Source organism: Neoarius graeffei, chromosome 17 (genome assembly GCF_027579695.1).
Source record: "Neoarius graeffei isolate fNeoGra1 chromosome 17, fNeoGra1.pri, whole genome shotgun sequence".
NCBI classification, from domain to species: domain Eukaryota; kingdom Metazoa; phylum Chordata; class Actinopteri; order Siluriformes; family Ariidae; genus Neoarius; species Neoarius graeffei.
Genome location: NC_083585.1, coordinates 64503220 through 64520941, shown reverse-complemented (window position 1 = coordinate 64520941; position 17722 = coordinate 64503220). Strand labels below are relative to the sequence as shown.

General features: G+C 40.1%; 1 protein-coding gene across 1 annotated transcript in view; it reads right to left on the bottom strand.

Moving 5' to 3' along the window:
- Positions 1–315: 315 nt before the first annotated feature.
- Positions 316–17722, bottom strand: part of LOC132901269 (E3 ubiquitin/ISG15 ligase TRIM25-like) — a 29280-nt gene continuing 11873 nt past the window's right edge. The window contains exon 6 of the mRNA XM_060943585.1: positions 316–851. Within this exon, the coding sequence (XP_060799568.1) occupies positions 319–851 (533 nt within the window). The 3' untranslated portion in view covers positions 316–318. The remainder of the gene's footprint in view (positions 852–17722) is intronic.

Here is a 17722-nt window from a genome sequence, read left to right as displayed (position 1 = left end):
TTTTATTTCTGAAAAACAGATTTTGCCAAAGAAAAAACAGAATTTGAGACATTCTAAACTTTCATATCAGTGTAATAAATCTCATAATAGTGCAGACATTTTAAATAGTCTGAATTTTTTTCTAGAAACATCTTATATTCTGCATCAAGACATTTATGTAACTTATTTTCTTATTAATCTATAAAACAGATGCACTCTGAAAATAATAATTCATTAGTGCCACAGTTTCTGCACACAAGTGTCTTTGTATTTCAGGGAGAAATTCAATCTGATACCTCAGTTATAATTTTACTAAACATTTCAACTTTTACCAACATTTCATTTTTTCATCGGATCACAAAACCTCACAGATGAGTCAGAACGCCACATCTCGACCCCAGCGTATAGAGGCTGAGTGAATGTGGTGTGGACTCTGTGGAGGAGCCTCATCGTGTCAGAGACGCTGTAGAAGGACAGAGTTCCTGCACTGTGATCCACATACACTCCTATTCTGGAGGGTGAAGCACCTTGGAGATCAATCTCAATGTTGTTGTGTCGGAAACAGACAGAGGAATAAAAACACCGCAGACTCCAGGACTGACTGTTGAATCCAAACCCACACTCATTACCCCATCCTTTCCTGCCGATCTCTTTATATGAGACTGATATGTCCACAGCACCCCTCCGCTCCACCTCCCAGTAACAGCGTCCATACGCACTCTCCTTACACAACACCTGCTCCCAGGAGTCAAATCTCTCTGGATGATCAGAGTATCTCTGTTCTGTCCCACTGCGTGTCACCGCTCTGTTCTTCTCAGACAGAATGAGGTCAGGATTTACTGTGTTTGGATCCAGAGTCAGATAACAGAAATCTAAAACAATAAAATATCCACAGGTTAGATGTTAATCACAGGATTTATAAGAAGTGTGTGTGAGACACCTGTCTGTCGTGAGGCTCCGAAGCGCGAATGGAGTAGAAGGGGGCGTGGCAGACAAAACCATGTGACCGATGACGAAAGAGGCCTCGGCTCGATATAAAATCTGGAGGGCTCCGAACCCATTCCCCTCTGTTTTAACAGTATTTACTGGTCACATTTTAGACAAAGATTCAATTAGCAAAATTGTGACCAATAAATACTGTTAAAACATGTGAGAATGAAGCTTTTTCTTTTTAAGCCCACGCACTGTTTAGCAAATGGGGTAACTTTTAATGTGGTAAACAAATACAACTTTAATCAGAATTATGAATGATGTATGCATTGGAAAATAAAATAATTCACGCCTATGCAAGATGAGTTTTGTTAACTGCTTGTGGAGTGTGGGTTCAGTCCAGTTGTCATCTCACTGAAGCATTTGGCCAGATGGTGCATCCGGCATCAGGGGCGTGGCCCCTGAAAAAACACGACCGGCCGTCTACGTCTCGCTCTGAGCAGGTCACCGTGGCGGTGGTGGCAAGTCAAACCATGTTTGGGTTTTGCTGGGATTCAAACCCAGGTCACTGGTGTGATAATCCAGAAATCCGGGGACCCGGGTTCGATTCCGACCTGAGGTCATTTCCCGATCCCTCCCCGTCTCTCTCTCCCGCTCATTTCCTGTCCTGTCTCTTCACTGTCCTATCCAATAAAGGTGAAAAAAAAAAGCTTAAAAAAATAAAATAAAAGGATTGAGAAAAAGTCTTTAATATCCATGGGATGTGTTTATCTTTTCACATGACTGTACATGTATTAAAATGCTCTGATAAAAAGTTTGAGATTTGTAAAATCATGTGCAATTCATATAGGTTTTTTTTTCTTAATATAAGAAGTAAAAATATAATTGATACCGGGGTGGCATTGGCTACCCCTGAAATTTGGTTGGCCACCCTAAGTGGCCCCCCCTCTCCACCTCAGTAAGGGAGAAAAAAGGAGGGTTTAATTAATTGCAAAATTTATTTTTCCACGCATATATATAAAAGTACAATTTAAAAGTGTTTTGATGTTGGGCAATATTATTTTTAATTATTTTGTACGCAACAGTATAACTGCTTTTGCGAATAGGTTATTGGCCGCACAGGAAGAACGTCAATTTCATCCAATCACAACAGAAGAAGTTGGACCTCTTTCATGTTCATCAAGCTGGTATGGTTCCTGAGAACACCACCACTGCGGTGGTTAAACACAAAGATTAATTAAGGTAAGTGAGAATGTCCAAAGTGTGAAAAAAGTGTGAATGTTAGTGTTTAATGTATTGGGAATTTCGCAGGTGATTAGGTAACGTTTGTGTAGCTGAAGTTAAGGAGCTAACGTTAGCAACATTAGCTCGACAGTATGTTATCAGCATTTAGCTGTGCAGTTATGTACTCGCGTATGGGTCCCAAAAAAGACGGTTCGAGCAGGAAAATAGAAAGGTCGCACATGTGCGAGTACCGAATTCAGCCCATTCATTCACATTTTTCTCCAGGAATGAATTCGTGCAAAGAGGCTCTAAGTACAGTAAGTTTTTCGCGCATAAACAAACTTCCCTTTGGCACACCTCTAACACAGCCTGATAGATTTGACTTGAGTCAGGTCGGTGTCCTGAGCAGCCGCCTGAACTAGGCTATGTCCCTCGAGGGAAAAAAAAAAAACACTCAGCCCCACATGCAGACAGTAGCCTCATCAAAAAATATCACCCCATCATGTTGAGGTTGAATGTCTTTGTCTAAATTGTTGTATGCACCATGTAGTTTACCATCTCATGTCGTCATATCTCCATCTTTGCATCCTCTGCGTTGTGTTGCTAGAGGAAGCAACAGTTTTACGTTTTGGCTGTCTGTATGACTGTGATGTTGATGAGCTGTATCAGGCAAAGAAGGTTGTTCAAAGAAAAGCACAGCGTGGGACTGAAATGACCAATATTTTGGATTTTACAACTTTCCTTGAACCATACAAAGAGGTGTTTCATCAGCTTTTTCACTTGTGCCGAATAGCTCTGGCCTTGCCAGTGAGCAGTGCTAGTTGTGAGCGCAGCTTCTCAGCACTAAAGCTTATTAAAAATCATTTGCTAACAACAATGACTGATGACAGGCTTAGTAACCTTGGAGTGCTCAGTATTGAGAGGAGAAGGGCAAGGTTGTTGAACCTAGATGACTTTGTTGGACGCTTTGCTCACAGTCACGGAAACGGGCTAAAATAAGTCCACATTGGTGTACTACAAAATGTAGAAATGAAGCATTCATTGTCTAGGAAATTGTCTGTGATTGTTTACTCTTATATTTTGGATTAATAAGAAGGCTAGGCCTATGTTTCTTTTTGCTGCTGTAGGCCTAGATGGTTGAGCTACTTTTGCTATTTTATATATTATTGGCTAGTTTAATCTTTTTATTGCTCTGGGCCAATAGTACTTACTCTATTTTTTTTTGTAAAATTGTGCTTAAATGTGTTAATAAACTCAGTAATAATTATCTCACTAATTAATCATCAATAAAGTCATATTACTTATAATGTAGTCTACTGGTTATTATTGTCATCACCTAAAATCAGAGGCTGTCATAGGACACTTTAAACCATTTTATGTCAATACAATAGGGGTGTAAAGGTACAAGTACATTTACCGAACCGCTCGAAATCGAACGTTAGGTTCAATACAGTGCTGTATCGAACGGGAGCCTACAGTCAGTTTACATAGGCCATGACTGCATGCTGCCACTACATGTGCAGTGGCTCTTTAATATTCAAGAGGGTACTCATTCATGATTGGGGTGGTTAGGGAAGGATTTTAAATATTCATGAGGAAACTTGTCCGTGATTTGTGCTACTGTGATCATGTGTGACAGAGTTTTGGTTTAATAAACAACGTGCTGAGCAAGCAAATGGTTTAACATGTTATTCCTATACTGTACCAAAACGAATCGTGACCCCAAAACTGAGGTAATCGTGATTTTTGTGTATCGTTACACCCCTACAATACAATATGCCACCCCTCTACAGATTGTGACCCTATTTGGGCCCCCCCAAGAAAAAAATCTGAGACACGCCCCTGTCCGGCATCCATACTGTCAGACGCTGTATTTCTTATTACATTTGCCACGTTAAAAGTTACCCAATTTGCTAAAACACTGTGTTGTCTTAAAAAGAAAAAGCATCAAAATTGAATCGTTTGTGTCTAAAATGACAGTGAATTATGTGATGAATAAATACTGTTAAGACATGACTGTGAGAATGAAGTGAAAATGGCAAATAACATGAGAAAATAATCCTCTTTCAACAGCTGTCCTAAATAGAAAGGAAGTATTGTACAGCCTTTTGTGTTATTATTATTATTATTATTATCATCATCATCATCTCTCATGGCGGCACAGTGGTGTAGTGGTTAGCGCTGTCGCCTCACAGCAAGAAGATCCGGGTTTGAGCCCCGTGGCCAGCAAAGGCCTTTCTGTGCGGAGTTTGCATGTTCTCCCCGTGTCCGCGTGGGTTTCCTCCGGGTGCTCCGGTTTCCCCCACAGTCCAAAGACATGCAGGTTAGGTTAACTGGTGACTCTAAATTGACCGTAGGTGTGAATGTGAGTGTGAATGGTTGTCTGTGTCTATGTGTCAGCCCTGTGATGACCTGGCGACTTGTGTACCCCGCCTTTCGCCCGTAGTCAGCTGGGATAGGCTCCAGCTTGCCTGCGACCCGGTAGAAAGCGGCTACAGATAATGAGATGAGATGAGATGAGAGTTTAACACACAAACTAAATCCACACAATGTGAGTGGTAAGATGGCGTCCAGATGGCTTCACTCGTCCCTACAGAGGGGAATGGGTTCGGAGCCCTCCAGGTTTTATATAGAGCTCAGTGGTTGTGATTCACGAAAAGATTCATGACTCGGAGTCTCATTCAACAGAGTTCACTAGCGACACCTACTGTTCAGAGAAATGTACAGCATGTTTTAATTCCGACATCACAACAGTGTTCTGACACTTTACATTATTATTCACACAGTTTTCCATTTTAAAATAACTTATAAACATTAGTTTTTTATATACCTTTGTTATTCAGTACTCTTATTTTCTCTCTCTCTCTCTCTCTCTCTCTCTCTCTCTCTCTCACACACACACACACACACACAGTCTCTGTATGAATTTATGCTCAGTATAATTGTGTCTGCACAGGAAAAGGTTTAGATAAACATGAAGAGGATAATGTGTGTGTGTTGAACTCAGAGTCCTTCTGTAGCCGTAGTAACATTTCAGAGAACCTTTATTGATTTTTATTGAGGAACAGGATTTCTCCTCACTGTGTTTGGATCGAGGCGGTTCCTTTAATGACCTTCTGAATAAGTGTTGTACTTTTGTTTATCATGTCTGGAATTCTGAGATTGATCGTGTCATCGCCATAATTCTCAGCAGTAACGATGTCAGCTCATGAGCTTTATAAAATCCCAGCTTAAAATGTAGATACCATGTCTATAAAATCAACCTTCAAGCTTAGATTTGTGACTTCTGAATAGTGTTGCCACCTGTCCCGGTTTTTCCTGATTGTCCCGGATTTTCATGGTCTGTCCCGGAAAAAAAAAAAAAAATCCGGGACACTGAATGTCCCGGTTTTTTGTACATGATGGGCAAAATGTGTATTTCAACTTGCGAGCCAGCTGAGAACCAGTTTGCTTTTCCATAGCTCGCCCGTGCTAAGCACCGCTAAGCGGAGCCACGTCATCACGTCACTGAATACGTCATTACGTCGCTGTATACGTCACTTACGGCGCTACGTTTACATAAACCTTGGCGCGAATATCAAAGCAAAAACACGGAAGAAGCAGCAACAACAACAACAATAATAATAATAATAATAGATGACTTCGCGTTTGTACAGCTGCGGCTTCTCGGCGCTTAAAAATGGCGATCTTTCGCGGTCTTGTTATTGTTGTTGGTGTTAACAACTCCGCCCCCCCCCCCCCGCTGACGTAAGCGGTTCTTTCCTCTGGCCCAGCAGAGAGTTGGTGTTAGCCTGGAACCGGCTTGGACTGATAAAAGAAACAGACTCTCTGTTGCAATGGTGAAGGCTGAGCTTCAAGTCAGGCTAAACTTTCAGTTGTCCTGTACTGAGTTCAAGACATTCATTGAAAATCAGCCAGGACTCATAGCAGCAGCAAAGAAAAACACCAAATATAAATGGAAGATTAGGTAAGGTTTTGGTGAATTAAATGAAATAGTGTAGTGTAGTACATACTCCTGTATGTACTCAGTTATATCAGTTACATGTCCTCCTATGTATTTGTTTAGTCAAGAGCAGCAGAGGCACAGGCAAGCACAAGCAAAGCACACACCACACTCTAAGCAATCAGGTAAGCTGTTTGACACTACACCTTACATTGTTACATTCAGGTATTCTTAGATACAATGAAAAATTAGATTATTTATTTTTATTCCAGGCGGCACGGTGGTGTAGTGGTTAGCGCTGTCGCCTCACAGCAAGAAGGTCCTGGGTTCAAGCCCCGGGGCCGGCGAGGGCCTTTCTGTGCGGAATTTGCATGTTCTCCCCGTGTCCGCGTGGGTTTCCTCCGGGTGCTCCGGTTTCCCCCACAGTCCAAAGACATGCAGGTTAGGTTAACTGGTAACTCTAAATTGACCGTAGGTGTGAATGTGAGTGTGAATGGTTGTCTGTGTCTATGTGTCAGCCCTGTGATGACCTGGCGACTTGTCCAGGGTGTACCCCGCCTTTCGCCCGTAGTCAGCTGGGATAGGCTCCAGCTTGCCTGCGACCCTGTAGAAGGATAAAGCGGCTAGAGATAATGAGATGAGATGAGATTTTTATTCCACATAAGCAAACAAACAGAACTTATGTATTCCCCTTTTACCTGTGCCCACTACTGCCCCCAGGTGTCCACAACCAAAAACTGTTGGAAATAAACCAAAATAATGAAGACCTAGCCTAGTAAACTAGACCCACCCGCCTAGCGGCCAAAAATATTTTTGCCTAGCGAGTGGGTCTAGCCTTGCACCATATAAACAAAAACACCCCGGGCATCAAATCGTGCCCGCCAATCACAACGCAAGGTTTTTGTTTGGATTCTTTGGGCGGGCTTTTGCAGGAGTGACGACAAGGCTGTGCGACGCTGGAGAAAGCACAACAGGAAAGATGGCTACGGCTAGTGAACAGCGCGCGTTTGACTCTGCTTTGGAATCAGTTTTAGAAGAATTAGACTTGGAGTTTTCGTTGAAACATGAGCAGGAAGAGGCTCTCCGCTCATTCCTTTTCAAGAAGGACGTTTTCGCTGTTTTGCCGACCGGCTATGGCAAAAGTCTGATCTACCAGCTGGCTCCGCTCGTAGCCAAAAGGATGGGGCTAGTTTGTGCAGTACGAAGAATTAATAAACAGCTTTGAAACATTACTTTTTGATTGTTTCTTATTTTCCTGCTATTTTAAATTTAAGGGAAATTATTTCACCAAACACCACTAAATAAAAACTCTCAAAAACAGTTTAAGCAAACCCTTGAAAAACACTTGGGGAAAAAAATGAGTGTATGTTAAGTATGTGTTACAGACTCCAAACTTGTGGTCATTATCTCCAAACTTCTTAATGTCTAGAACCTGTTTATTAATTAATATGCATTTTGAAAAATTATTTATTTCAAGGTCTCCCCCACTGCTTTCTGTCACTCTGGCTACGTCACAGTCACTGTTGCGCTGATTGGTCAGAGCGTTGGCCTATATGCACAGAGACAGTTTGAAAGACAGCGGTTTGTTCATCCCACCCCCGTCAGAAATGTCTACGGATCGAGGCCAGACTAAATATTCACATTTAGTCTGGCTTGCCAGGCTAATGAAGACCTGCTATATTATGTAAAGCAATTAACTAAACAAATAACTAGCAAAAGCATCATTTTTACTAATTAGAGCAATACACTTTCAGCGTAGAAGGGCGATTTTTGTCTTGGGTTAGATGTGCGAAGGGCGCCATTGCTTACAAGCAAAAAGGTCGATTGGATGGTCGAAATGTCCAGGATTTTTGTCAGACACAGGTGGCAACCCTACTTCTGAAGACCATTCAGATTTAAAAGATGGTGCTGATTTGTTAATAAACTGTGGTGAGGAATGTAGATCAGTTTTCCAAGTCCAGTGCATTTGTTGTTAAATATGAAGCCCTTTTTTATTACATAAAAATAAGATTAAGCTCCAACTTGACACATCGAGGATAATGTACATTTAATCCACGCATGTCACGACAGTCGAGGCGAAAGAAAGAAAAAAAATCAAATGTTGTTTATGCATTAATAACCAAGTTAATGAACAAAATCTTGCTTTTGGTGGTCCGTCTTCACCCACTGCAGCTCATCCCCTTTAGATTCTGCAGTTGCTGCCCCCCATCGTGAAAAACAGGCCCTGGGGTCGCTTCACATTCCTGATGGAACCACTCCAAACAGCTTTCACATTCAGCCATTTTTTTCTTTTCCTCCCTTTTCCCTCAGCATTCTGTACACACAAACTACTTCAATCTTTAGTGTTGTATTGTGGTGTCTTTTTCTGTTTTGACCTTAACTTTGTCAGTATAATTGTGTGTGAATCAAGCTGACGTTGTTCCTGCTTAGAATTATTATGAGATTAATTACGATGATTAGAATTATCACCAAACCTAAATGACTTCAATCCTGATGTGAATACGCATCATATTAATTCTAGGTACTATTCCCCACACGAATTTCATTCTTCTCAAGAACTTCGTAATTATTCCCCACCCAAACGAAGGTTGGAGAAGGATATAGAAACAGGTTCTGTCGATCCATCCGTCCATCTGGTCACGTTTTCGTTTCTGGGCCATATCTTTAAAACTACTGAAGATATCTTCATGAACCTTTGTATACATTTCAACCAACATGTGAACTGGTGCCTTTTGCTATTTTCGATTTTTGGAAAAAAAGTATTTTTCAAATTTTTACATAGTAATAGATTTTGACTTTGAGCAATGTTTGTTTCTGGAGCATATATCCAAAACTATTCATGATACGGATTTGAAACTTGTTACATGTTAACAAGGTGATGTACAGTGGTGCTTGAAAGTTTGTGAACCCTTTAGAATTTTCTATATTTCTGCATAAATTTTATTATTAAATGTTTATTTGATATGGACATAGCAATAACATTGGACAAACCAGATGCATTGTTTGAGTGTTTTAGCACAAGTGCTAATTTACAACACCAGTCCACAGGAGGCTTTTATAAAAATAAAAACATTCAAATGTGAAAATAAAGAAGAAACAACCAGGAAAGAGATAAAAGAGAAAAAGAGAGACAAATTTCTAAGCAAAGACATTTTGAACAAAACCAGTCAGCCAACTACAAGACTTAATGTGTACACTGTTGTGTACATTTTAGCCATTGTTTTAGTCCTTTGTAAAAAACATTTCTATTTGTTTCCAGCTTCAACTCTGTGGGTAGAGAATTCCAGAGTTTTGCCCCCTTTACAGAGAGGGCAGACTGACAGAAAGAAGTCCTGCATCTTGGAACTAAACAATCACCACTAGTGACAGCTCTCGTAACTCTGTGAGAACTCTGGCACCTAATGGCCAATTCAGAGAACAGTCTTGGCATATGATTATTTAAGCATTTGAAGAAGAATGTAAGAATATTAAAATTAATAAAATTATCAAAGGTAAAAAGCTTATGTTTCTTTAATATGTGGCAATGATGCCATTTCACTTGTTTCTGGTCCATGATTTTAATTGTTTGCTTAAATATTGAGACTATGGGTTTCATAGTGGTAGAGGACGCCTGTGACCATGAGGTAATACAGTATGATAAATGAGAGAAAATCCTTGCATGCATGTATAGCTTTGCAGCTTTCATTGACAGGTTTCTTCTAATAAGGCGGAAGCAGTTCAGATTTGGTTTGACCTTATCACAAATGTGTTTAACCTGACTATCAAATTTTAAATATTTGTCCAGGATAATACCTAGATACCTCACCTCATTTACAGCATCAATGATTTCTCCCTTGATCATGACCTTAAATGCATCATGGTTAAAGGGGTTATTATGGATGGAAAAACATATGGTCACAGTTTTTTTAACATTAAGGGTTAAATGAGATAGCTCAAGCCACTCAGATATATGAACCAAAGCCTGCGTCAGGCGTTCGCTAGCCAGACTGGGTGTTTTGGCAGACACATGGATAATTGTGTCATCAGCATACATCTGGCAGCTAACACCTGGGCAGCAGCTTGGTAGGTCATTGATATACATGGAAAACAGCAATGGGCCCAGCACTGATCCCTGTGGTACACCCATGCTGCTTCCATGTACATCAGACTTTACCCCATTAATCCTAACACACTGCTGTCTTCCCTCCAGATATGATTTAAACCACTTCATGGCGTCAACTGACATTTTGAACTGATTTAATTTGTTCAGTAGAACTTTGTGATTCACAGTGTCAAAAGCTTTTTTTAAATCCAGGAACACTGCCCCTACAACATTTCCTTTGTCAAGTGAAGTTTTGATCTTCTCAATTAGATAAGCATTTGCTGATTCTGTAGAATGTTTCTGTCTAAATCCAAACTGCTGTAAATAAAGCAGTTGGTTAGACTCCAGATGCTCCATTAATTGTTCAGCTACAATTTTTTCTAGAACTTTAGATACTACAGGAAGAATGGCAATAGGCCTGTAGTTGCTTACTAAGTCCTTTTCTCCTGATTTGTAGACTGGAGTGATTGTTGCCATTTTCCAGCTCTCAGGGAAAGTGTAAGTTTGAATTGACAGATTCACTAAATAAGTAATTGGTTCCACCAGACAACTGTGATATTTCTTTATAAAAGCAGTATTTAAATTCTGGTTGTCCTTTGCCATAGAGTTTCTCAGGTTTGCAATCACCTTTTTAACTTTGTCCTGAGATATTTCTTTTATGCGAAAGGAGTCTGTGTCGTCGTAGTCAAACTGGACAGGAGGCGGACCAGTAGATTTGAAATGTTTTGCTAATTCTCTTACAGATTCAATAAAAAAAATATTAAAATCATTTGCAATTGATTCATTGCTATCAGTAGGTTTATTGAATATTTTGTTCATGTTTAAATGTTTGTGCTTACTTGTGTTAGTTAATCTATTTATCTGTTGCCACAATTTAGAGCTGTTTCCATTGGCCTCTTCAATAAGTTTGTGGAAATAATTGGTCTTTGCTTTGCGCAGCTCAGACACTACTTTGTTTCTTAAACTGGTGTAAGTAAGGTGGTCAGTGTTAGTTTTAGTAATCAATGACCTTTTAAGAGCACGGTCGCGCTCTTTGGTGAGCTTTAAAATATCACTGTTAAACCATGGGAGAGAGTTTTTCTTCGGTTTACTTTTCCAGGATTTTGTATGCCTGGTTATTATGTCGTTAAGGGTAGATGCAAAAATGTCCGCACTATGATCTATATTTGACTCTTTCATTGTCATCTCCCAGTTGACTTCTTTCAGATCATGTTCAAAATCAGCCATTTTTGACTTGGGGATTCCAGTTGTTGAAATTCGATTTTGTATTTTGTTGTGATGGACTAAACGCTTTTTGGTTAATTTCCTTATAATCAGTGTCATGTTGTGATCTGAAAGACCAGTAATGAGATTATACAGCTTTATTATTCTCTCTGGTCTATTTGTAAAAATCAGGTCAATAAGTGTTTCACTCTTTCTAGTAATCCGTGTAGGTCTATCAATCAGCTGTTTGTATTTAAATTTGTCCATCGTTGATTTGAGTTTTGTTTTCCCCTTTTTGTCTATCCAATTAATATTAAAATCTCCAAACAACATACATTCACAAGAGGTATCAACAACATTTAAAAGATTTTTCAGATCATTGTAAAAATATACACCGCAGGATGGAGGATTATACAGTGCAATTATGTTGAATTTCATGTTTGGTGAAAGTATTACATTTAGTCCCAGGCACTCCAAATTCACATTCAGGTCAAACTGTAGGACCTTAAACTGTTCTCTTATGTAGATCAAAACACCCCCTCCCCTTCCCTTGTGCCTATCTCTCCTGTAACATGTATATCCTGGTACATTGACCAGGTCAGTAGAAATGTTACTGGATAACCAAGTCTCAGATATGCACAAAAAATCCAAATTTGACTCTATAAGTAAATTTTGTATCTGATCTATTTTTGGTAAAAGGCTTCTTATGTTTATATGCCCTCCCATAATTCCGTTCGGTTTTTTATCTGGATTCCAAATGATTTGGGCATGATTCACAGTTTGTAAAAGTCTCGACTGTCTCTGTTTCAAGGCTGCACTATTTGTGAGATGTTTTTTGGCACTCACAGCATGCCGTAAGTCTATTTGACATTCATTCGTTTCACTCGGTTCATCCGCATTCATTTGGACATGATTCCCAGTTTGGAAAAGTCTGGACTGTCCTTGTTTCCGCACGGCGCGATTAATAAAATGTTTTTGGGCACTCACTTGTTGCCGTCTTAGATGACATTCGTCCGCTGTTGCAGTCGGTTTCTCCCGAGGATGATATTCCATGGCTGGGGAGATGTCACGTAATGTTAAGTCCATACGGGTCACCGAATCCAACATTGGCTCGCCGTTTCCGATGCCAGCTGGCGAATTCACCAGCCTCTCCGCCCTGGACTCGGCAAGAGAGCCCCGCCAACCGGCATTCCACTCGGTCAGATGACCTCCAGGCGCCGCAGGCCCACACGCCACTCTTCCCCCATGATAGACGTTCTCCAACACCGGAGCCAGGGTGAGTTGCGTGTGTGTAGTATCTGGAGCAGGTGTAGTCGCTACCGATGGTTCTGACCGGGACGGGGTGATGTTATGCGCTGTTGGGTCAGGCTCTGGATGGCAAAGAGGGCCTGGATTTAGATGGACATCTCCTGATATTAACAGCAGCATTAGTAGCAGCATTTTGGCTGATGACTGGTTGGCCTTCTTCCCGGTGTTGATTTTGCTGCTTTGCGTAAAGACCCGACCATTCTTCGAAAATCGTGTAAAAACGGTGTGATATCCTAATCCAAGAAAGTTCAGTTGTGTTTTCTCTGTCAGAATGCCCAGAGGATCAGCGGTATTATTATGAGCATGATGCGTACTCACAAGAGGCTTTGATTTGTTGCAGATAGAGAACGTTGGCGTTAGTAGGCCTAATAAAAGACCGCAGGTGAGCAAGTAGAGGCCAGCATTGGTTTGTTCAAGGTTGTCTTTGTTTTGACGACACCGTTTGATGGACCTATGCAATAACATTAACTTCCTAAACAACCAAAGAGAGATATTTAAAAATAAGTATGAGAGATTAAAAACGGCGATGTTAAAATGTTCCTGCTCATGAGTGGAGCCTTCCAAACCACCCAGAGCTGCCGCCATATTAAGGTTGTAAATATGACCTAAAACATCATCAGATTTTCACACAAGTCCTAAAAGTAGATAAAGAGAACCCAGTTAAACAAATGAGACAAAAATATTATACTTGGTCATTTATTTATTGAGGAAAATGATCCAATATTACATATCTGTGAGTGGCAAAAGTATGTGAACCTTTGCTTTCAGTATCTGGTGTGACCCCCTTTGTGCAGCAATAACTGCAACTAAACGTTTCCGGTAACTGTTGATCAGTGCTGCACACTGGCTTGGAGGAATTTTAGCCCGTTCGTCCGTACAGAACAGCTTCAACTCTGGGATGTTGGTGGGTTTCCTCACATGAACTGCTCGCTTCAGGTCCTTCCACAACATTTCCATTGGATTAAGGTCAGGACTTTGACTTGGCCATTCCAAAACATTAACTTTATTCTTCTTTAACCATTCTTTGGTAGAACGACTTGTGTGCTTAGGGTCGTTGTCTTGCTGCATGACCCACCTTCTCTTGAGATTCAGTTCATGGACAGATGTCCTGACATTTTCCTTTAGAATTTGCTGGTATAATTCAGAATTCGTTGTTCCATCAGTGATGGCAAGCTGTCCTGGCCCAGATGCAGCAAAACAGGCCCAAACCATGATACTACCACCACCATGTTTCACAGATGGGATAAGGGTCTTATGCTGGAATGCAGTGTTTTCCTTTCTCCAAACATAACGCTTCTCATTTAAACCAAAAAGTTCTATTTTGGTCTCATCTGTCCACAGAACATTTTTCCAATAGCCTTCTGGCTTGTCCACATGATCTTTAGCAAACTGCAGATGAGCAGCAATGTTCTTTTTGGAGAGCAGTGGCTTTCTCCTTGCAACCCTGCCATGCACACCATTGTTGTTCAGTGTTCTCCTGATGGTGGACTCATGAACATTAACATTAGCCAGTGTGAGAGAGGCCTTCAGTTGCTTAGAAGTTACCCTGGGGTCCTTTATGACCTCGCCAACTATTACATGCCTTGCTCTTGGAGTGATCTTTGTTGGTCGACCACTCCTGGTGAGGGTAACAATGGTCTTAAATTTCCTCCATTTGTACACAATTTGTCTGACTGTGGATTGGTGGACTCCAAACTCTTTAGAGATGGTTTTGTAACCTTTTCCAGCCTGATGAGCATCAACAACGCTTTTTCTGAGGTCCTCAGAAATCTCCTTTGTTCGTGTCATGATACACTTCCACAAACACGTGTTGTGAAGATCAGACTTTGATAGATCCCTGTTCTTTAAATAAAACATGGTGCCAACTCACACCTGATTGTCATCCCATTGATTGAAAACACCTGACTCTAATTTCACCTTCAAATTAACTGCTAATCCTAGAGGTTCACATACTTTTGCCACTCACAGATATGTAATATTGGATCATTTTCCTCAATAAATAAATGACCAAGTATAATATTTTTGTCTCATTTGTTTAACTGGGTTCTCTTTATCTACTTTTAGGACTTGTGTGAAAATCTGATGATGATTTAGGTCATATTTATGCAGAAATATAGAAAATTCTAAAGGGTTCACAAACTTTCAAGCACCACTGTAGATGTGCCTTTTCATACGAAGAAATTTGAGAAATTTTAATTTTTCATGTTTCCATGGAAACAATTTCAGACTTAGTCTCTAGGGTAGGTTTGGTTTTCAGAGCAGAACCTGAAAACTATGAGTGGTTTGGTCTTGAAAGTTGGTATATGTGTTGATGAAGTAATGTGTATGTGCCTTTTGATACTAAGAAATGTGAAATTTTAATTTTTAGCTCACCTGGACCAAAGGTCTGGTGGGTTTATGTCATGGGCTGCTGAGGTCAGTGTAAAGAGGTACGGTTGGTTTCCTGCAGCAGAACTTCAAAAACATGACAAAATCTTGAAACTTGGTATATAGTTGGTATGTAGGGCGGGGGATATAGATGACTATCTTCTTGTTTATCTGACAAGTTGTTCTCTTTCCTTCACTATATTATCAGGAGCCTCTCAGCTAAATTTGATGCATTTCAAGACATAGTATTTTAGATCATCTATTGAAGATCCTTTGCCATTCAGAAACCTGGCATTCAACTCAAAGATAGTTTTGTCAATTTTTACTTACCTGACTTTAATTACATTTCCCCACACTCCAAATTGGACTCTTCATAAATTCCTGAAGTTATAATCTAAGAGATGACCTTAATACTTCTGATCAAGACGAATCAGTTTCTGTTGAGCTCCATAATGAAGGCAGTAAGTTTGTGGTGTGAGATACAGACACCGAAACAGTTCTATTCAGTCATTTCTGGATAAGCTTTCAATAATAATTGATAAAATCCATGAGGAGTCAAAGCTTTATATTTTTGTGAGCAACCTAAAATATGATGAAGTCAGACACTCAGATACCTACAGGTGAATTTATCAATACTTTATCTTCCTATTCGTTTCAGCCATGTTTATTGACAATATATTTTTTTAATTCACTTAAATATCCTGTGCAGGGTCACAGGCAAGCTGGAGCCTATCCCAGCTGACCCTGCACAGGATAAGCGGTTAAGGATAATGGATGGTCGGATGACTTAAATATGCTACATATAATGGGAATATTTTATAATGACCTAACTAACCATTTTTCCAACTTTTTGTCTATTGACTCAATTCACCCTCCCCATTGAATAAACAAGTTTAGAGAAGAGAGTTCCTATGGTAGGTGGCACAGTGGTGCAGTGGTTAGCACCATCACCTCACAGCAAGAAGGTTCTGGGTTCAAGCCCAGTGGTAAATGGGGGCCTTTCTGTGTGGAGTTTGCATGATCTCCCTGTGTCTGTGTGAGTTCCCTTCACCGTCCAAAGACCTGCAGGTTAGGCTAATTGTTGGTTCTAAATTGACCGTAAGTGAGAATGTGAATGGTTGTTTGTCTCTATGTGCCAGCCCTGTGATGACCTGGTGATTTGTCCAGGGTGTACCCCACCTCTCACCCATAGTCAGCTGGGATAGGCTCCAGCTTGCCTGTGACCCTGCATAGGATAAGCGGTTATGGATAATGGATGGATTTCATATGGTTCAATGAAGATGCATTTATTTATGGTTTTCAACAAATTGACTGCTCTAGCCAGTCCGATGGTGAGCCTGATATTCATGACATTCTCCAGCTTTCTTGAAAACTCTGATGAAATTATTACTGCTCATGTTCCTCTGAAAAACCATGTCAAGGAAGGAAATCAAACTCAAATCTGAACCTTGGATTTCCCTTCAGTCTTAGAACAATGAATTATAAAATCAAATTGTATAGAAAAATTGATCAAGACGAGAAATCAGTGCCTGTATGCTCAGTACAAAGTGTAGAGAAATAAGCTAAACCATTTGACTCCTATAGGTAAAAGGATCTAGCAAATGAGTTCAATGTTTATTTTGCAGACATTGGTAAAAGTATCAGCCAAGCAATACCAAAGGTCAACAAAATATTTTCAGATTTTCTTGCTTCTCTGACAAGCGACAGCTTTCTTCTTAGTCCTACATGGACACAAGAAATTCAAGACATTTTTCTCCGGCTCAAGTCCAGAGAGGCTTGTGGCCCCTTTAGTATTTCTGTAGCCCTGTTCAAGATATTAAACTCAATCTCAAAGCCTGTGGAGATCCTACATCACTTCTCCTTTACTTCTGGTACTGTTCCTGATTCTTTTAAACTTGCTCGTGTCAGACCCGTGTTTAAAGCAGGAGCTCAACTGTTAACTTCTAATCATAAAAATTGACAAAAGAGAAATTAGTCTATCAAAAATATTAGAAAAAACTCATGTAAAATAGGCTGAATACATATCGAGAGAAGTTTGATTTAATATATTCTGGTCAGTTCGGTTTCCGTGACAACAGATCTACAGAACATGCACTTTTACTAAATCACTGATAAAATCCAAAGAGCAATTGAAGATGGCAAATTTTCCTGTGGTATCATTCTTTGTCTGAGTAAAGCCGTTGATGGCATAGATCATGATATTTTGTAAGCAAAGTTATATTCTTATGGCATCCGTGGGATTGTCCATGATTGGTTTGCCTCATATCTATCAAATAGACATCAGTTTGTTTCAATTGGTAATATTTCATCCAGCTCTTTACCAATTTCATGTGGAGTACCACAGGGTTCACATCATGGCCCCCTTCGATTTCGCTTATACATAAATGATTTTATGAGCTGCTCCAATACATTTGATTTTCATCTTTTTGCAGGTGACTCAAATTTATTCCTGGCAGATTCATCTTTAGATTCTCTAGAAGCCAGGGTAAATTCTGAATTGGTCAATATGTGGGAGCTTGGTTGCAAATTTGAATTTCCCTCCGGGGATTAATAAAGTAATTCTGATATCATCGCGTGGCTTTGTGCAAATAAATTCTCTCTGAATGTTGACAAAACAAATTTTGTTCTTTTTTAATCCACCCCAAAAGAAACTGAGCAGAACCATTTCCTGAAAATTAATTATAAGC